At 57.9% G+C, this 18,927-nt stretch overlaps 2 protein-coding genes across 2 annotated transcripts; both read left to right on the forward strand.

The window, feature by feature from the left end:
- The first annotated feature begins 901 nt into the window (after positions 1 to 901).
- LOC135329992 (protocadherin alpha-2-like) lies at positions 902 to 4,547 on the forward strand. The gene has a single exon (XM_064520752.1). It carries the CDS (start codon positions 1,142 to 1,144, stop codon positions 3,968 to 3,970), a length of 2,829 nt encoding a protein of 942 aa, XP_064376822.1. The 5' UTR covers positions 902 to 1,141; the 3' UTR covers positions 3,971 to 4,547.
- A 4,263-nt stretch (positions 4,548 to 8,810) lies between these two features.
- On the forward strand, positions 8,811 to 17,048 carry LOC135329993 (protocadherin alpha-8-like). The gene has a single exon (XM_064520753.1). It carries the CDS (start codon positions 13,230 to 13,232, stop codon positions 16,068 to 16,070), a length of 2,841 nt encoding a protein of 946 aa, XP_064376823.1. The 5' UTR covers positions 8,811 to 13,229; the 3' UTR covers positions 16,071 to 17,048.
- The last annotated feature ends 1,879 nt before the right edge of the window (positions 17,049 to 18,927 follow it).

The raw sequence follows: 18,927 nt of genomic DNA on the forward strand, positions 1-18,927 counted from the left end.
GGGAAGAGAGAAAGGAGAAGAGAAAGGGAGGGAAGAAGAGAAGGGACGGGGTGGGGTGGGAAAGGAAGAGGATAGAAGGGAAGGAGTCGGAAGGGGAGGGCAAGGCAGGAGAGGGAAGGGAAAGAAAAGAATTCACCAACGTGTACGAACATGATGGCTGTCTCCTGAATACCGTTAGTCCCTAACGAGCTTACCCTTCATTAGGGGCGAGTGTGCCGTTCCAGGGAGCTGATGCCCCGTAGTCAGTGATGATGTTTAGGAGCAGGACGTTGTTCCGGTGCCAGCAGGCCGCGTTCCTCTTCCCTCTGCATCCTTTGTTGTCCTGCTGCAGATTCTGCCGCTTGCCTATGTTTTCCTGCACGCCGTTCGTGCAGCTACCGCAGCTCTCCGTGTGCTGCTTTGGGGCTGCGTTTTGAACACCTCCCACTCCTTAGCTGCGGTCCAAACCGTGGCTAGATTGTCGCTGCCTATGACATGAGCAGTGTTACTGGGTCACAGAGTGCTGGCGCACTGACGTCGGTTACAGCACTTTCGAGTGCTCCTCGCTGGGCTGCAGGCAAGAAAAAGCATTTTCGCTACGCTGCTGGCTCTGCTTCGACTGTGCGGGTGCTACAAGCCACTGCTGTGCCTACGGAAGGAGCAAGAGCACGAAGGGCGGGGCGGGAGGCGAAGCTTGCGGTGAAAGCAGCCTGGCTCCGCGGGAGGGTGTCTCCGCCCGGAAGAGGTCGGCGAGGGGTGGTGGCGCTTCCGTGCCTGGGAAGGCGCGTGAAGCGGCGGGCAGAGAAAGGCGCCACGCGTGAGCCGAGAGGGGAGCCGGAGCTGCGGTGCCCGGCCGCGGCCGGGGAGCTGCGGGGCGGCGGGAGAGGCGGCGGGTGTCGGGGCGTGTCGCGGCGGGCGGGCGGCGGCAGGAAGGCGGCTTTGGCGGCTTTGGCGGCGCGTGTGAGGCGGCGGGGCACACGGTGTCGCTGCAGGCTCAGGAACGGCGGCGGCGCGGCGCGGCGGCTCCGCCCCGGTGCGGCGGAGAGCCCGGCTGTGAGCGCGGGGGGAGCGGCCGGGCGCGGGCGGCGGTGCCGGGCAGCGGCGGCGAGCGGCGGCGGTGCCGGGGAGCCGTGCGGGGCCCGTGCGGGTGCCGGCGCTGGCCATGGGCGTGTGCGTGCCGGCGGCGCTGCGGGTGCTGGTGCTGCAGGCGGCCTGGGCGCTGGGCGGCGGCCAGGTGCGCTACTCGGTGCCGGAGGAAGCCAAGGCCGGCACGGTGGTGGGTCGTCTGGCGCAGGACCTGGGGCTGGAGGCGGGCGAGCTGGAGGCGCGTCGGCTGCGGCTGGTGGCGAAGGGCCGGCGGGCGAGCGTGGAGGTGAGCGGGGCGAGCGGGGCGCTGGTGCTGAGCTCGCGGCTCGACCGCGAGGAGCTGTGCGGCAAGAGCGCGCCGTGCGCCCTGCGCCTGGAGGTGCTGGTGGACCGGCCGCTGCGCGTCTTTCACGTGGAGCTGGAGGTCACCGACATCAACGACAATGCCCCGCTCTTCCCCGCCGCCCGCAAGAACCTCAGTGTCGCCGAGTCCTTAACGCTGCCGGGCTCGCGCTTCCCGCTGGAGGGCGCGTCGGACGCAGACATCGGAGCCAACGCGCAGCTCTCCTACAAACTCAGCCCGAGCGAGCATTTCGCTCTAGAATTGAAATCCAAAGACGAGAAGAAAACATCCATAGCGCTCGTACTAACGAAGGCGCTGGACCGGGAGGCGATGGCGGTGCACCGGTTGGTGCTGACGGCGAGTGACGGCGGCAGACCGTCGCTGTCGGGCACGATGGAGCTGGTGATCTCGGTGCTGGATGTGAACGACAACGCGCCCGAGTTCAACCAGTCGGTCTATAAAGTGCAGTTACCCGAGAATTCGGCCCCGGCAACGTTGATTCTGCAGCTTACAGCGACAGACAAGGACGAGGGAATTAACCAGGAAATATCTTACGCCTTCAGCGACACCACGGCCGCGTCGTGGAAGGATGTGTTCAGAATTGATCCAAAATCAGGGGAACTAAGTACTGTAGGAAAACTGGACTTTGAGGACGTTGAGTCCTATGACCTGGAGATCGAAGCGAAAGACAGGGGTACGCCTCCGTTATCGGGTCACTGCAGCGTGGAGCTGAAGGTGCTGGACGTGAACGACAACGCGCCGGAGGTGTGGGTGACGTCGCTGTCGGTGCCGGTGCCGGAGGACGCGGCGGTGGGGACGGTGGTGGCGCTGCTGAGCGTGTCGGACCGGGACTCGGGGGCGAACGGCCGGGTGCGGTGCGCGGTGTGGCCGGCGGCGCCGTTCGGGCTGGTGGCGACGTTCGAGGGCTCGTACTCGCTGGTGCTGCGGGAGGCGCTGGACCGGGAGCGGGTGGCGGAGTACGAGGTGGAGGTGCGGGCGGAGGACGGCGGGGCGCCGCCGCTGCGCGCCAGCCGCGGGCTGCGGGTGCCGGTGTCGGACGTGAACGACAACGCGCCGGCGTTCGCGCAGGCCGTGTACACGGTGCTGGCGCGGGAGAACAACGCGGCGGGCGCGGAGCTGGCGCGGCTGTGGGCGCGGGACCCCGACGAGGCGGGCAACGGGCGCGTGAGCTACTCGGTGGCGGAGGGCGGCGCGGGCGCGGGGGCGCGGTCGGCGTCGAGCTACGTGTCGGTGGACGCGGAGAGCGGTCGGCTGTGGGCGCTGCAGCCCTTCGACTACGAGGAGCTGCAGGTGCTGCAGTTCGAGGTGCGCGCGGTGGACGCGGGGCAGCCGGCGCTGTGCGGCAACGCCACGGTGCAGCTCTTCGTCGTGGACGAGAACGACAACGCGCCGGCGCTGCTGCCGCCCGCGGGCGGCGGCGCGGGGCCCTGGGCTGGCGGCGCGTCGTCGTCGCCGTCGTCGTCGTCGTCGGGGCCGTCGTCGTCGGGGTCGTTGCTGTGGGCGTGGGCGGCGTGGGGGTCGCCGGCGGGGCAGGTGGTGGCGAAGATCCGCGCGGTGGACGCGGACTCGGGCTACAACGCGTGGCTGCGCTACGAGCTGCGGGAGCCGCGGGGCAAGGGCGCGTTCCGCGTGGGGCTGTACAGCGGCGAGGTGAGCACGGCGCGGGCGCTGGAGGAGGCGGACGGCCCGCGGCAGACGCTGGTCATCGTGGTGCGGGACCACGGCGAGCCGGCGCGCTCGGCCACGGCCACGCTGAGCGTGTCGCTGGGCGAGGGCGCCGAGGCGGCGCTGGCGGCGGCGGCGGCGGGCGCGGGCTCGTCGCTGTCGGGGCTGCGGCCGGCGGCGGGCGCCGAGGGCGGCGCGGCGGCGGCGGCGGCGACGACGAACGTGTGGCTGGTGGTGGCCATCTGCGCGGTGTCGAGCCTGTTCCTGCTGGCGGTGGTGCTGTACGGGGCGTCGCGGTGGGCGCCGCGGGCGGCCGTGCTGTCGGGGCCCGGGCCGGCGACGCTGGTGTGCGCCAGCGAAGTGGGCAGCTGGTCGTACTCGCAGCGCCAGAGCCGGAGCCTGTGCGTGGCGGACGGCGCGGGCAAGAGCGACCTCATGGTTTTCAGCCCCAACTTCCCGCCGCCCGCCGGCGCCGCGGCGAAGGAGACGCCGCAGGATCCGCCCGCCCTCCTGGACACGGTCAGTGGCACTTTCTTTCCCCCCTCTTCTCACCTGCGGGTCTCCCGGAAACACTTTCACGGTTCTCGCCTGAGCCCTTTGGAATCGCCTCTTGGCGCCTGCGGGGGGCCGGTGCTTGTCAGGTCCTTGATCTCTGGCTGTTGGCCGCGAGGTCCCGTGTGTTTCCCTGCGCTTGCAATAGCTCTCAGAGCTGAAGTGAGCTTTGAGAAAGAGTCTACCTTCTGGAGCCTGGGGTTTGCTAGGATCTCTCCTGTAAACATTTTCCATAGTGTTACGCTGCGAAGTATTCCGCATGAGCGGTTCCCTTTCTATTTCTGGCTGAGGTGTTACGGGAGAGCAGGCTCCTGCTCCCTGTAGGATCCGCTACCTTTTTTTGTTGTCGAGGACCTAGAAGTGAACAGAGAGATCCAGAGCATGATTTGGGATGGAAGGAACGTGTGGAAGTCTGCAGTGCTGTCCCCGTGCTTAAAGCAGGTCTAACTTCGAAGTTGGAGGAGGTTGCTGAGGATGTTGTGCCTTCGAGAGCTGCATATGGTTGCTCGCTGTCATTCTCCATCTACCCCTGCTTGTGAAGACCTCTGCCGTGTGCCCCTTTCAGTCATTTCTCTTTGAACATGGGGAATCGTTCCTCAAAGAGAAGTTCCTCCAAAGTTTTGGTCAGCTTGATGGTGGTCTCTGAAACTCTCACTGTTCTCTCTTCTCTTTATCGCATTCGGGAGGTGATGAACTGCACGCAGAATTCAGACTTTCGTTGAACCTGCAGTTTGCATAACGTGGAAGGAAATCCGTTGTTTTCTTCTCTGTCCCCAGAAGTCTTAACCTTAGTGCCTCTTTTAGCCTCCTTTCATGTTGTATGGCGTGCCCTCATTCATATACATTTTGCTGTCTTGCATGTAGGCCAATTCGAACGAAGATTTTATTTCTGGCTGCTGATGCTCACACAGGATGCTGCTCTGCAGTCTTCTCTCTTATGGAGAACGCTGTCCTCCTCCTCCTCCTCCTCTTTGATTCTGTCTTTCATTCATGCAAGGTGACCTCTGTTGGTACTTCATGGTTTTCTGCCCCCCTGCCTTGTATGGCATCTATTTGTTCGTGAAGTACTACACAATTAGTTTGTAGCTGGGACAGATAATGGGACGGTTTCGTATTTCCAAGTATGTAGTTCATGCACTTTGTGATACAGAGTGGTTCTGGCAGAAGAGCGCCAACCAAGAGAGATGTAAGAGACGTGTAGCTCTATTGCCACATGAAGCAAGATGTATTGCTGGAGGACTTGTTCTTGGTGAAGGAAGGCCTTTATAGAGGCACCTCACTCATGTTTCCTGACTGTAGCCTTGCCATGTAACCTGCTACGGTAGGCATTGTATTTTGTCTTTCTGACAGTTATTTTTAAAAATAAACTGGCATTATTCTTTTAATCTGTGCCTTATGTTGACAACTTGGAGAACCCTTGAAACTCCCCATTCCCCTCTAAGGAGCATGACTTAGCTTTCCTTTCCCAGGAGATACGTCAGTAATTGTGAGGTGTGAGCCACGTTGCCAAACGTGGTTGGCTGTCTGATGTCAGAGTTTGTGTCTCTTGCCGTCCTTGTGGGTGACTGTCTTCTAGCCTCTTGAGCTGAGGTTTACTTGGCAAGAAAGCCTTGGGTTTTCAGGTGTCATTTTAGTTCCTGTTATCGTGGAAGTGGGTATAGGAACACTGGCAATAAAGCAGAGAACTGAGACTGTTGACAAAGCCTGCTTTTCTTCAGCTACACTTCCTTGGAAATCATTGACAGCTCTCCCTGAAAATTGCCCTTGGAACTTGTTATGTGGTGGAGACCTGGAAATAAACCAAGACCACTGTTCGAACAGCTGTATGGATAACAATGTAATGAGAGAAGACCTGTTTGACAGACGGACCTATTTGTGTTAGCATTTGGTATCTTTATTTTGGTTCAGCCTCATGTTGCGTGGCTAATGTTTCTTTGCTAGAATGAGCAAAAGATTTCTGTACGAAGTCATCCCACTCATGTTTCTGCCTGGCATATGTGTCAGGGTGGCAGCAAGCTTGCATGGCTGTGTAGAGAAGGAGCTGTGATATCTTTATCTCCGTGGATGTGGTGGGAGCCGGGGGAGATGTTTTCAGACTAACAGTCCCTTGCCAGAGCAGTGGTGTGAGCTTTGGGGGTTTTTGTTTGGTTATGTGGTGTGTGGATCACTTTAATGAATGCGAGGCATTCCACGCGGACTAATTTGCACTGGTAGCAGAAATACTCTTGCTTCGTTGTACTATGCATGCATGCTTACCTGAAAAGGTAAGTAAGAACTTGACTTTTATTGTGCAGCTACAAGTGGGAAACACAATTCATAGAGAGCACTTCACTGAGGCACATGGAGATAACTAGAGAGCTGTGGCTGCCCTATGTTATTTCACTCTTCAATGATTTGTGCAGTTCGGGCTATGTTCAGAGTGACTTCCAAAGTTAGGGAGTCATTGCCAGAGTTGAGACTCTGAAACATTGCATGCATGTATGGTGTTTTAGCATCCTAAAATGCCATCGGTACATACAGTGCTTCAGAGGTTGCAACCACTGTTCTAGTCTGACAGAGATATTCTTTGTAATAGGATGTCCTGGCTCTATTATTTGGTGTTTGAAAACCAGGGCGAGTGCATGGAATCGCTCAATGTCATCACTGTCACAAAGTTATGCAAAAGTAGGCAATCTATTCTTGTTTTTAGCGACGACTGGCTAGGTACCAATTATGTTCTGCAGCCCTTGGTCCTTTCCACGGATGGAGAGCCAAGAGTGTGGTCTTCTACGGTACAGGAAGCAGAGGTGCAGGGGAAAGGGGAGAGCTGCTGTGGCATCTCCTCTACACGTATTGTTGTTTATTAATGTGCAGCATTTCCAGCTGCATTTGCTGGTTCGTGGAAACCAGGAAGGGTCTGCTTGAGTGTATCTGCCAGACACTGTGCATTTGATACAGTCCATATATATATTTATTTATGATACAGTCACTGTTAGGGTAAGGGTCTGTAAAAGGCCGAGTCAGCCTGGGAGTTGGGAAGCAGAACTGTGGGTGGTGGTTGGTGTCCAGCAATTTCCTGGCACTGTGGCAATGGCCCTGAGTGAGGTCTGGCCATGTTCTGATTTGAAGGGTGACCCTGAGCAGTGCAGAGCCTTTCCTGAGGGACGTGGCGACGTTGGGGAGGACGTGGAATGTGTCATAACCCAAGAAGGGGAGAATGCCTGCTTGTTGTGAGAACCCGTTTCCCGGGGTGGGATGTCGAGGATACCTAGAGAAGAGCCTAAGTCAACAGAGTTGCTCAGTGATGCTTACTCAGGATCGTTTTGCAGGCTGCAAGAGCCTGGCGTTGGAGGCCTTGCTGGTCTTGAGAGGGTACTTGGTGTTGAAATGCCACAGTGTGCTTTTATCGTAGGAATGTTCCCACCAAAGTAGTCCTGGAGTGTCGCCTTTCCCTGCTGGATGTATTTGATGCCGTGTAAGAACATGTGGCATCCACAGCCTATAGTGCAGGGAGACCTCTGTAGGGGAAGTCCTAGTGGACTCCGAGGTCGTCACACTAAGTGAGGTTGGAAGGGGCATGTGGAGGTCCGTAGTGAAGCCTGGAGACATCCCTTTTTCAGGCACAAGCCTGCCTGAAAAGGCTGTTTGACCTTCATCCTGCATCTGCAAGTGGAAAACGGGACACAGAGAAATGTTGCTGGGCTATGTTCAGTGGGACTTGCAGATTAAAGAGCTCCTGGAGTTGTCAGGTCTCTTTGGAGACTGTCCACAGTGACCATATCTTAGGCTGGTGTGGTATCTCGGGAGGTGGACCACTGTGTCACGGAGGACCAGAGGTGTTGTTTGTAAAATGATTTCCTTGCCCTATGGTTATGCTCTTTGATAACCAAGGAGTGCCTGAAGCCGCTGAGCAAAAGGGAAGAGTCTGTGCGTGTTGTTCGCGGTGAAGCATGAGGCATGAATCCTTCCCATGCAAACGTCTTCGTTGTGGAAGCCTCGGCCTTTGCCCAGCCTTGATGGAAATGGAGAAGGAAGAGGCCTGAGAGCTTTTGCCTGGAGTCCTGCCCGTGCTTCTTGCGAGAGTGGAGTCGACATGTAGAAAGCACTTTGGACAGAAGAGGAACAGAAGAAGAGGAAACGAGAAGAGGAAACGGTACTGGGGACGGGAAGGGAATGGAACGGGATGTTTTGAACAGAGAGAGGAAAGGAAGGAAAGGGAAAGGTGGAAAAGAAAAGAAGGCAATCGCCATCGTTAACCGGCATTAGCTGCATATAGGGAATGCGCGGTTAGTCCCTAACGAGCTTACCCGCCCTTAGGTGTGAATGGACGATGCCAGGGAGCTGATGCGCCGTAATTAGCGCTGATGGCTCCGTCTTTGATGGTCTGAGGCTCTGGGGTGGAGGCGGTCGGAGAGCTCCCCGCGGAGGGAAAGCGGGAAGGAGGCGGGCGACTTCCCTCTCCCTCGTTTGCTTTGCCTTTGCTCGCTATTGCTTCTGGATTTGTGTTCCCCACTTCTTAGTCCCCGCCCGCGAGAAGCGGAAGAGAACCTCAGTTGTTCCCTACAGAGTCTATCGCTCCAGCAGACCTAGTTGGCGGTGGCCCTGCATCTTTGGTGGTTATCTTGAGGATTTTATTCCTTGCGTGTGTTTTCCTGAGCGCCCTTTGTGCTACTGTACTACAAGTTTCCCCTCTGGGGTTCCATATTGTTACATACTCATGCTTAGCTGTGTTACAAAGTGTAGATGTACTGGAGCTGGCGGTCCTACTCAGCTCCGAGTCAGTGTTAGAGGATGCTGACACAGTGTCTCGGGATGTACTGTTTTCGAGCGCCTCTGTCCGGGTTCAAGGCAAAGCAGAAGTAATTGCATGCTGCGTTCCTTCGACTCTGCGGGGCAGGTGGAAAAGGCCCTGTCCTGCCTACAGAAGGAGCAACAGCTTGACCCATGTCTCGGGAGGTGAAGTTCGTCGTTGAGAAAGCCTCGACTGAAGGACATTGTTAACATACTTGGTGCTTCAAAGGGTACAGGCAGAAGAGCAAATGTCAAGGTAGGTGTAAGACACGGGAAAGTATGTTGCTCTGTTAGCCAAGGTGCATTGGTCGAGGACGTGCATTCAGTCACCAGGAACCCTGGTGGAAGCTGGTCACTCCCGCTTGCTGACTGTACCCCTTCCATGTCGCCCGTGGTGGTCGGCCTTGCTTGTTTTCTGGGAGTACCGATAAACATGCTGTGTTAACGTCTTGGTGCCTGATGGTGAGCCTGTGGGCAGCAGCTGGGACACCATATTCCCCCCCTGAGAAACACCCCCTTTCCCTGTCGCCAGTCTGACTGAAGAGGTATCTCAGTAACTGTGTGCAAGATGCAGACTGTTTACTTTTGATGTCTGTGAGATTTCTGAACTGGAGCCACTTGCTGTCAGCGTGGGCACTTCCCTCCTCCTGTCTTGAGGTGCGTTTGACTTCGAGAGAGTGTCATCAGTTCCCAGCTTTCCCTTCTGCAGCCCTTTTCACAGAAGGGGCTAAAAGTGTCCTTTTATCGTATGAATGTGCCCATTGAGGTAGTCCTGGAGTGTCCCCTTCCCCTCCTGGGTCTGTTTGAAACCGTATAAGGGTGTCCGGCATGCATAGCTCCGCTTTGTGTGAATGTTAGTCCCTTGGGATTGTTTGGAGCTTGTACCTGCAGCTTTCTCTGGGCTCCCCCTCCTTCTTGTAGCGGAAGTCCTAGTGGACTCGGAGGTTGTCGCACTAAGGGAGGTTGGAAGGGGCCTGTGGAAGTCCCTAGTGCAACCCTGTGCTGAGAGCAGGGCCTGCTTTGAAGTGAGGTGGGGCTGAACTCAGGGCCTTGTGCAGTCAATTCCAAATATCTCCAAGGATGGCAATTCGGCAGCCTCTCTGGGCCCCTGTTGAGGTGCCTAACCACTCTCACCTCAGAGTTTTGCTTCTGTTTATCCTCAGTCCCTTCTCCTTGGCCTCACTCTTGCACACTGTAGCCCTGTTTTTGCAGAGATCTGCCAGGCAGCCCTGCAGTCCTCTCTTGTTGAGCGTGAAGAGCTGCTGCTCTAACAGAAGCTGTTCCAGACTCTGATCGTGCTGGCAGCCTTAAATGAACCTCTCTGAGTTCTTCTCCCTGCAATTTTTTACCTAGGGAAGAGAAGTGTCCTCAGCATTCAGGCTTTTGGTGAACCTTGCATTCAGATAAGGTGGAAAGAAGTCCTTTCTTTCTCTTTTTCCTGCAATATTCTTGGAATTTGTAGCATTTTGGTGGCCACTGAAGCCTAAGGTGACGTATGCATGGAGATGCCTGACATCGCCCAGATCTCATTTCAGAATGATAACCGTGTAGCTGAGAGCCCATAGATTCCTATGTAAACTTCATGTTGCTTTTCCTCGTGTGCTTCTCTTCACATTTTGCTGCACTGAATGTTGTCTGCCCTTTTCCCAGCCCATCCACTGGTACTATGTTAAAGTGCTTGTGCAGTTCTTTGCAGCAGGCCTGTGACTTGACTCCCTTCAGTGGGTGGATAGCCTCCTGTGTAGACTTTGTCACACCACTTGCAACCCCTTTTTGGGATCCCCTGTGGGGATGTTACATGGCACAGGCCCTGCCCAGAACTCTCTGCCAGGCTCCTGTGAGGACCTTCCTGTCTTGCTCCTGTGGGCAGCGTTCATCTTCCTGACACTTCTGTAGCTCCGATAAGGCCTCCAAGTGCCCCTTTTAGCTTCCTTGCATTTTGCGCGTAGTGTCCTCGTTTGTACACATTTTGCTGTGTTACCGTTAGGCCCACAGTAATGGATGGGCTGCTGCTGCTGCCCCCAGGCCATGCTGGTTTGAAACCTTCTTTCCTGTTGAAAGCACTGTCCTCCTCCTCTTTGATTCTCCTCTGAAAGAGATGGGATGCAAGGGGACTGCTGGGACTTCCCTCTTCTCTCCTCCTCCGGGAGACATCACACATGGTTCCTGACTGTGCCAGCCCCCTGAATTCCGTCATGGCAGGCCTTGCTTGTTTTCTGGGAGTACAGAAAAATACGGTGTGATAAGTTAGTGGTGACTGATGGTGTGCATGTGGTACCAGCTGGGACTCCATTTTCCCTCACCAGAACCAGCCCCTTCCCCTGACACCAGCCCGATTTAGGAGGTGTGTGAGAGTGCCCTTAGTTTTCAGTGCTCCTTTCTGCTGCTTCCCTTCTCATGGAAGCGGATATAGGAGCCTGCAGTATATTAATGCAGTGATGTCAGAGCTTTGACGGAACTTGCTTGTTTTCAACCCCACCTCCTGGAGCTGTCAGCTGTCATTGCAGTTTTCCCTTCCTGTGTGGGGATGTTCTGAGTGAACATGCGATAGGGTAACCTTCCTGTCTTCTCTTTGGTTACTGTGACAGGTGGATGACGTTGATGGGAGTGAGGCAACGTGTGGGGACTAATTCCCGTGGGGACTGAACTCCTGGCTCTGTTGCTCTGTGAGTGCATGCCTGTCTGGAAAGATAAGCAGGAGCTGGCCATGCACCGTGCAGCTGCAAGTGGAAAACGAGGCACAGAGAAATGTCTTGGCTGGGGGAGAGGAAGACCACCAACGAGCTGGGTTTCCCCTATGTTTTTTCAGCCTTCTGTGAGCATTTGCCTCCTAATGTACATGTAGCTTTTCTTCCTGAGGTAAAGAGTTCCTTGACTTGTTAGGACTCTCTGTAGTCTGTCTGCACTGACGGTGCCTCAGGCTGGTATTGTATTTCCAAGGGTGGACCATTCTGTTATGGCCTAGTAGAGGTGATCTTTGTTATAGGATTTCCTTGCTCTATGATATGCTTTCTCATGACAAAGGGGAGTGCACAAAACTGCTGAGCCACATCTGCATCTCAAACCCAGCCTTTCAAGAGGGAAGAACCTGTGCCTGCTGTTAGCAGTGATCATTCAGAAATCACTCCCATGTGACTCTGGTTGTTGTGCACGCCTCGGTGTTTGCCAAAAGGGAGCAGAGGTGCAGGGGCAGAGTGCCTGCTCTGTCCGGCCTACAAGTAGCCAGGAGACTTGTCACACCTGCTGAGCAAAGAGAAGTGAGGACAAGTCAAGGGGGACAGGGGCTGGGGCAGGGTCCTCTCATTAGAGACCTTCCCAGGTGTGCTCCGTGGTGCAGTGGCTCTGCGTCTGCTGGCACATGAAGAGAGGGAGAGAGAGAGAGAGTTCCCCGGAAAAGCAGTTCCCGAGAGTCCTTGAGGTTCGTCGGTACTCAGGGACCTCGTGCAAGGCCTGATGGGAAAGAGTTAGACCTTCAGAAAACGCTTTGGAAAAGGGAAGAGAGAAAGGAGAAGAGAAAGGGAGGGAAGAAGAGAAGGGACGGGGTGTGGTGGGAAAGGAAGAGGATAGAAGGGAAGGAGTCGGAAGGGGAGGGCAAGGCAGGAGAGGGAAGGGAAAGAAAAGAATTCACCAACATGAACGAACATGATGGCTGTCTCTTGAATACCGTTAGTCCCTAACGAGCTTACCCTTCATTAGGGGCGAGTGTGCCGTGCCAGGGAGCTGATGCCCCGTAGTCAGTGATGATGGCTCCCTCTCTGACGATCTGAGGCTCTGGGGTGGAGGCGATGCGAGAGCTCCCCGCGGAGGGAAGCGAGACCGAAGTGGGCGATTTGTCATGTGCACCGTTTTCCTCCTCCACCCCTCCCGCCAAAGCAAGCGGAGGCAGCTGCTCTGTTCCCTGCAGAGTCTACCGTGCCGTTTAGGAGCAGGACGTTGTTCCGGTGCCAGCAGGCCGCGTTCCTCTTCCCTCTGCATCCTTTGTTGTCCTGCTGCAGATTCTGCCGCTTGCCTATGTTTTCCTGCACGCCGTTCGTGCAGCTACCGCAGCTCTCCGTGTGCTGCTTTGGGGCTGCGTTTTGAACACCTCCCACTCCTTAGCTGCGGTCCAAACCGTGGCTAGATTGTCGCTGCCTATGACATGAGCAGTGTTACCGGGTCACAGAGTGCTGGCGCACTGACGTCGGTTACAGCACTTTCGAGTGCTCCTCGCTGGGCTGCAGGCAAGAAAAAGCATTTTCGCTACGCTGCTGGCTCTGCTTCGACTGTGCGGGTGCTACAAGCCACTGCTGTGCCTACGGAAGGAGCAAGAGCACGAAGGGCGGGGCGGGAGGCGAAGCTTGCGGTGAAAGCAGCCTGGCTCCGCGGGAGGGTGTCTCCGCCCGGAAGAGGTCGGCGAGGGGTGGTGGCGCTTCCGTGCCTGGGAAGGCGCGTGAAGCGGCGGGCAGAGAAAGGCGCCACGCGTGAGCCGAGAGGGGAGCCGGAGCTGCGGTGCCCGGCCGCGGCCGGGGAGCTGCGGGGCGGCGGGAGAGGCGGCGGGTGTCGGGGCGTGTCGCGGCGGGCGGGCGGGCGGGCGGCGGCAGGAAGGCGGCTTTGGCGGCTTTGGCGGCGCGTGTGAGGCGGCGGGGCACACGGTGTCGCTGCAGGCTCAGGAACGGCGGCGGCGCGGCGCGGCGGCTCCGCCCCGGTGCGGCGGAGAGCCCGGCTGTGAGCGCGGGGGGAGCGGCCGGGCGCGGGCGGCGGTGCCGGGCAGCGGCGGCGAGCGGCGGCGGTGCCGGGGAGCCGTGCGGGGCCCGTGCGGGTGCCGGCGCTGGCCATGGGCGTGTGCGTGCCGGCGGCGCTGCGGGTGCTGGTGCTGCAGGCGGCCTGGGCGCTGGGCGGCGGCCAGGTGCGCTACTCGGTGCCGGAGGAAGCCAAGGCCGGCACGGTGGTGGGTCGTCTGGCGCAGGACCTGGGGCTGGAGGCGGGCGAGCTGGAGGCGCGTCGGCTGCGGCTGGTGGCGAAGGGCCGGCGGGCGAGCGTGGAGGTGAGCGGGGCGAGCGGGGCGCTGGTGCTGAGCTCGCGGCTCGACCGCGAGGAGCTGTGCGGCAAGAGCGCGCCGTGCGCCCTGCGCCTGGAGGTGCTGGTGGACCGGCCGCTGCGCGTCTTTCACGTGGAGCTGGAGGTCACCGACATCAACGACAATGCCCCGCTCTTCCCCGCCGCCCGCAAGAACCTCAGTGTCGCCGAGTCCTTAACGCTGCCGGGCTCGCGCTTCCCGCTGGAGGGCGCGTCGGACGCAGACATCGGAGCCAACGCGCAGCTCTCCTACAAACTCAGCCCGAGCGAACATTTCAGACTGGATTTACAAAAAGTGAATGACCGAAATAACCTACCTGAACTCGTATTAACGAAGGCGCTGGACCGGGAGGCGATGGCGGTGCACCGGTTGGTGCTGACGGCGAGTGACGGCGGCAGACCGTCGCTGTCGGGCACGATGGAGCTGGTGATCTCGGTGCTGGATGTGAACGACAACGCGCCCGAGTTCAACCAGTCGGTCTATAAAGTGCAGCTGGCGGAGAGCGCTGCAGAGGGGACGCTGGTGGTGCGCGTGAGCGCCACGGATCGGGATGAGGGAATGAACAGTGAAATGACCTACAAAGCCACACACTTCTTTCCACTGCTCGGAAAAGATCTCGTTACCGTGAATCCCAACACCGGGGAGATCAGACTGACGGCCCCGCTGGATTTTGAAGAAGTGAGCGTAGTTGACTTCCGCATAGAGGCGAGAGATAAGGGTACGCCTCCGTTATCGGGGCACTGCAGCGTGGAGCTGGAGGTGCTGGACGTGAACGACAACGCGCCGGAGGTGTGGGTGACGTCGCTGTCGGTGCCGGTGCCGGAGGACGCGGCGGTGGGGACGGTGGTGGCGCTGCTGAGCGTGTCGGACCGGGACTCGGGGGCGAACGGCCGGGTGCGGTGCGCGGTGTGGCCGGCGGCGCCGTTCGGGCTGGTGGCGACGTTCGAGGGCTCGTACTCGCTGGTGCTGCGGGAGGCGCTGGACCGGGAGCGGGTGGCGGAGTACGAGGTGGAGGTGCGGGCGGAGGACGGCGGGGCGCCGCCGCTGCGCGCCAGCCGCGGGCTGCGGGTGCCGGTGTCGGACGTGAACGACAACGCGCCGGCGTTCGCGCAGGCCGTGTACACGGTGCTGGCGCGGGAGAACAACGCGGCGGGCGCGGAGCTGGCGCGGCTGTGGGCGCGGGACCCCGACGAGGCGGGCAACGGGCGCGTGAGCTACTCGGTGGCGGAGGGCGGCGCGGGCGCGGGGGCGCGGTCGGCGTCGAGCTACGTGTCGGTGGACGCGGAGAGCGGTCGGCTGTGGGCGCTGCAGCCCTTCGACTACGAGGAGCTGCAGGTGCTGCAGTTCGAGGTGCGCGCGGTGGACGCGGGGCAGCCGGCGCTGTGCGGCAACGCCACGGTGCAGCTCTTCGTCGTGGACGAGAACGACAACGCGCCGGCGCTGCTGCCGCCCGCGGGCGGCGGCGCGGGGCCCTGGGCTGGCGGCGCGGCGTCGGGGCCGTCGTCGTCGTCGTCGGGGCCGTCGTCGTCGGGGTCGTCGCTGTGGGCGTGGGCGGCGTGGGGGTCGCCGGCGGGGCAGGTGGTGGCGAAGATCCGCGCGGTGGACGCGGACTCGGGCTACAACGCGTGGCTGCGCTACGAGCTGCGGGAGCCGCGGGGCAAGGGCGCGTTCCGCGTGGGGCTGTACAGCGGCGAGGTGAGCACGGCGCGGGCGCTGGAGGAGGCGGACGGCCCGCGGCAGACGCTGGTCATCGTGGTGCGGGACCACGGCGAGCCGGCGCGCTCGGCCACGGCCACGCTGAGCGTGTCGCTGGGCGAGGGCGCCGAGGCGGCGCTGGCGGCGGCGGCGGCGGGCGCGGGCTCGTCGCTGTCGGGGCTGCGGCCGGCGGCGGGCGCCGAGGGCGGCGCGGCGGCGGCGGCGGCGGCGGCGGCGACGACGACGAACGTGTGGCTGGTGGTGGCCATCTGCGCGGTGTCGAGCCTGTTCCTGCTGGCGGTGGTGCTGTACGGGGCGTCGCGGTGGGCGCCGCGGGCGGCCGTGCTGTCGGGGCCCGGGCCGGCGACGCTGGTGTGCGCCAGCGAAGTGGGCAGCTGGTCGTACTCGCAGCGCCAGAGCCGGAGCCTGTGCGTGGCGGACGGCGCGGGCAAGAGCGACCTCATGGTTTTCAGCCCCAACTTCCCGCCGCCCGCCGGCGCCGCGGCGAAGGAGACGCCGCAGGATCCGCCCGCCCTCCTGGACACGGTCAGTGGCACTTTCTTTCCCCCCTCTTCTCACCTGCGGGTCTCCCGGAAACACTTTCACGGTTCTCGCCTGAGCCCTTTGGAATCGCCTCTTGGCGCCTGCGGGGGGCCGGTGCTTGTCAGGTCCTTGATCTCTGGCTGTTGGCCGCGAGGTCCCGTGTGTTTCCCTGCGCTTGCAATAGCTCTCAGAGCTGAAGTGAGCTTTGAGAAAGAGTCTACCTTCTGGAGCCTGGGGTTTGCTAGGATCTCTCCTGTAAACATTTTCCATAGTGTTACGCTGCGAAGTATTCCGCATGAGCGGTTCCCTTTCTATTTCTGGCTGAGGTGTTACGGGAGAGCAGGCTCCTGCTCCCTGTAGGATCCGCTACCTTTTTTTGTTGTCGAGGACCTAGAAGTGAACAGAGAGATCCAGAGCATGATTTGGGATGGAAGGAACGTGTGGAAGTCTGCAGTGCTGTCCCCGTGCTTAAAGCAGGTCTAACTTCGAAGTTGGAGGAGGTTGCTGAGGATGTTGTGCCTTCGAGAGCTGCATATGGTTGCTCGCTGTCATTCTCCATCTACCCCTGCTTGTGAAGACCTCTGCCGTGTGCCCCTTTCAGTCATTTCTCTTTGAACATGGGGAATCGTTCCTCAAAGAGAAGTTCCTCCAAAGTTTTGGTCAGCTTGATGGTGGTCTCTGAAACTCTCACTGTTCTCTCTTCTCTTTATCGCATTCGGGAGGTGATGAACTGCATGCAGAATTCAGACTTTCGTTGAACCTGGAGTTTGCATAACGTGGAAGGAAATCCGTTGTTTTCTTCTCTGTCCCCAGAAGTCTTGCATGTAGGCCAATTCTAGTGAATATTTTATTTTTGGCTGCTGATGCTCCCACAGAATGCTGCTCTGCAGTCTTCTCTCTTATGGAGAACGCTGTCCTCCTCCTCTTTGATTCTCTCTTTCAGTCATGCAAGGTGACCTCTGTTGGTACCTCATGGTTTTCTGCCCCCCTGCCTTGTATGGCATCTATTTGTTCGTGAAGTACTACACAGTTAGTTTGTAGGTGGGACAGATAATGGGACGGTTTCGTATTTCCAAGTATGTAGTTCATGCACTTCGTGATACAGAGTGGTTCTGGCAGAAGAGCGCCAACCAAGAGAGATGTAAGAGACGTGTAGCTCTATTGCCACATGAAGCAAGATGCACTGCTGGAGGACTTGTTCTTGGTGAAGGAAGGCCTTTATAGAGGCACCTCACTCATGTTTCCTGACTGTAGCCTTGCCATGTAACCTGCTATGGTAGGCATTGTATTTTGTCTTTCTGAGAGTTTAAAAATAAACTGGCATTATTTTTTTTTAAAGCTGTGCCTTGTGTTGACCATGTGAACATCAACTTGGACAACCCTTGAAACTCCCCATTCCCCTCTAAGGAGCATGACTTAGCTTTCCTTTCCCAGGAGATACGTCAGTAATTGTGAGGTGAGAGCCACGTTGCCAAACATGGTTGGCTGTCTGATGTCAGAGTTTATGTCTCTTGCCGTCCTTGTGGGTGACTGTCTTCTAGCCTCTTGAGCTGAGGTTTACCTGGCGAAAAAGTCTTGAGTTTTCAGGTGTCGTTTTGGTTCCTGTTATCGTGGAAGTGGGTATAGGAACACTGGCAATAGAGCAGAGACCTGAGACTGTTGACAAAGCCTGCTTTTCTTCAGCTGCACTTCCTTGGAAATCATTGACAGCTCTCCCTGAAAATTGCCCTTGGAACTTGTTATGTGGTGGAGACCTGGAAATAAACCAAGACCACTGTTCGAACAGCTGTATGGATAACGATGTAATGAGAGACGACCTGTTTGACAGACAGACCTATTTGTGTTAGCATTTGGTATCTTTATTTTGGTTCAGCCTCATGTTGTGTGGCTAACGTTCCTTTGCCAGAATGAGCAAACGATTTCTGTTCGAAGTCATCCCACTCATGTTTCTGCCTGGCATGCGTGTCAGGGTGGCAGCAAGCTTGCATGGCTGTGTAGAGAAGAAGCTGTGATATCTTTATCTCCGTGGATGTGGTGGGAGCCAGGGGAGATGTTTTCAGACCAACAGTCCCTTGCCAGAGCAGTGGTGCAACCTTTGGGGGGTATTTGTTTGGTTATGTGGTGTGTGGATCACTTTAATGAATGCGAGGCATTCCACGTGGACTAATTTGCACTGGTGATAGAAATAGTCTTGCTTCGTTGTACTATGCATGAATGCTTTCATAGAATGAAAATAGTGCCGCTTGCAGTTAGAGGTGCCATGGCATTTCCTCTACACATATTGTTGCTTATTGATGTGCAGCATTTCCAGCTGCATTTGCTGGTTCGTGGAAAAGCAGGAAGCGTCTGGTTGAGAGAATCTGCCAGACACTGTGCATTTGATACAGTCCATGCTTTTTTTATGATACAGTCACTGTTAGGGTAAGGGTCTGCAGAAGGCCGAGTCAGCCTGGGAGCTGGTCGCAAAACTGTGGGTGGTGGTGTCCAGCAATTTCCTGGCACTGCGGCAATAGCCCCGAGTGAGGCCTGGCCATGTCCTGATTTGAAGGGTGACCCTGAGCAGTGCAGAGCCTTTCCTGAGGGACGTGGCGATGTTGGGGAGGACGTGGAATGTGTCATAACCCAAGAAGGGGAGAATGCCTGCTTGTTGTGGGAACCCGTTTCCCGGGGTGGGATGTCGAGGATACCTAGAGAAGAGCCTAAGTCAGCAGAGTTGCTCAGTGATGCTTGCCCAGGATCGTTTTGCAGGCTGCAAGAGCCTGGCGTTGGAGGCCTTGCTGGTCTTGAGAGGGTACGTGGTGTTGAAATGCCACAGTGTGCTTTTATCGTAGGAATGTTCCCACCAAAGTAGTCCTGGAGTGTCGCCTTTCCCTGCTGGATGTATTTGATGCCGTGTAAGAACATGTGGCATCCACAGCGTATAGTGCAGGGAGAGCCTTGTAGGGGAAGTCCTAGTGGACTCCGAGGTCGTCACACTAAGTGAGGTTGGAAGGGGCATGTGGAGGTCCGTAGTGAAGCCTGGAGACATCCCTTTTCCAGGCACGAGGCTGCCTGAAAAGGCTGTTTGACCTTCATCCTGCATCTGCAAGTGGAAAACGGAGCAGAGAAAAACGTCTTCCTTGGGGGCAGGAAAGACCACTGTAGAGCCGTGCCTTCCCTATCTTATTTCACCTTTCTCTGAGCATCTTCTTGCTGAGCTATGTTCGGTGTGACTTGC

The sequence above is a fragment of the Dromaius novaehollandiae genome, chromosome 15, assembly GCF_036370855.1.
Source record: "Dromaius novaehollandiae isolate bDroNov1 chromosome 15, bDroNov1.hap1, whole genome shotgun sequence".
Taxonomy (NCBI): Eukaryota; Metazoa; Chordata; class Aves; order Casuariiformes; family Dromaiidae; genus Dromaius; species Dromaius novaehollandiae.

What these genes read in the sequence shown, in the direction of transcription:
- LOC135329993 (XM_064520753.1), top strand. Translation starts at nt 13,230, where the DNA reads ATGGGCGTGTGCGTGCCGGCGGCGCTGCGGGTGCTGGTGCTGCAGGCG.
- LOC135329992 (XM_064520752.1), top strand. Translation starts at nt 1,142, where the DNA reads ATGGGCGTGTGCGTGCCGGCGGCGCTGCGGGTGCTGGTGCTGCAGGCG.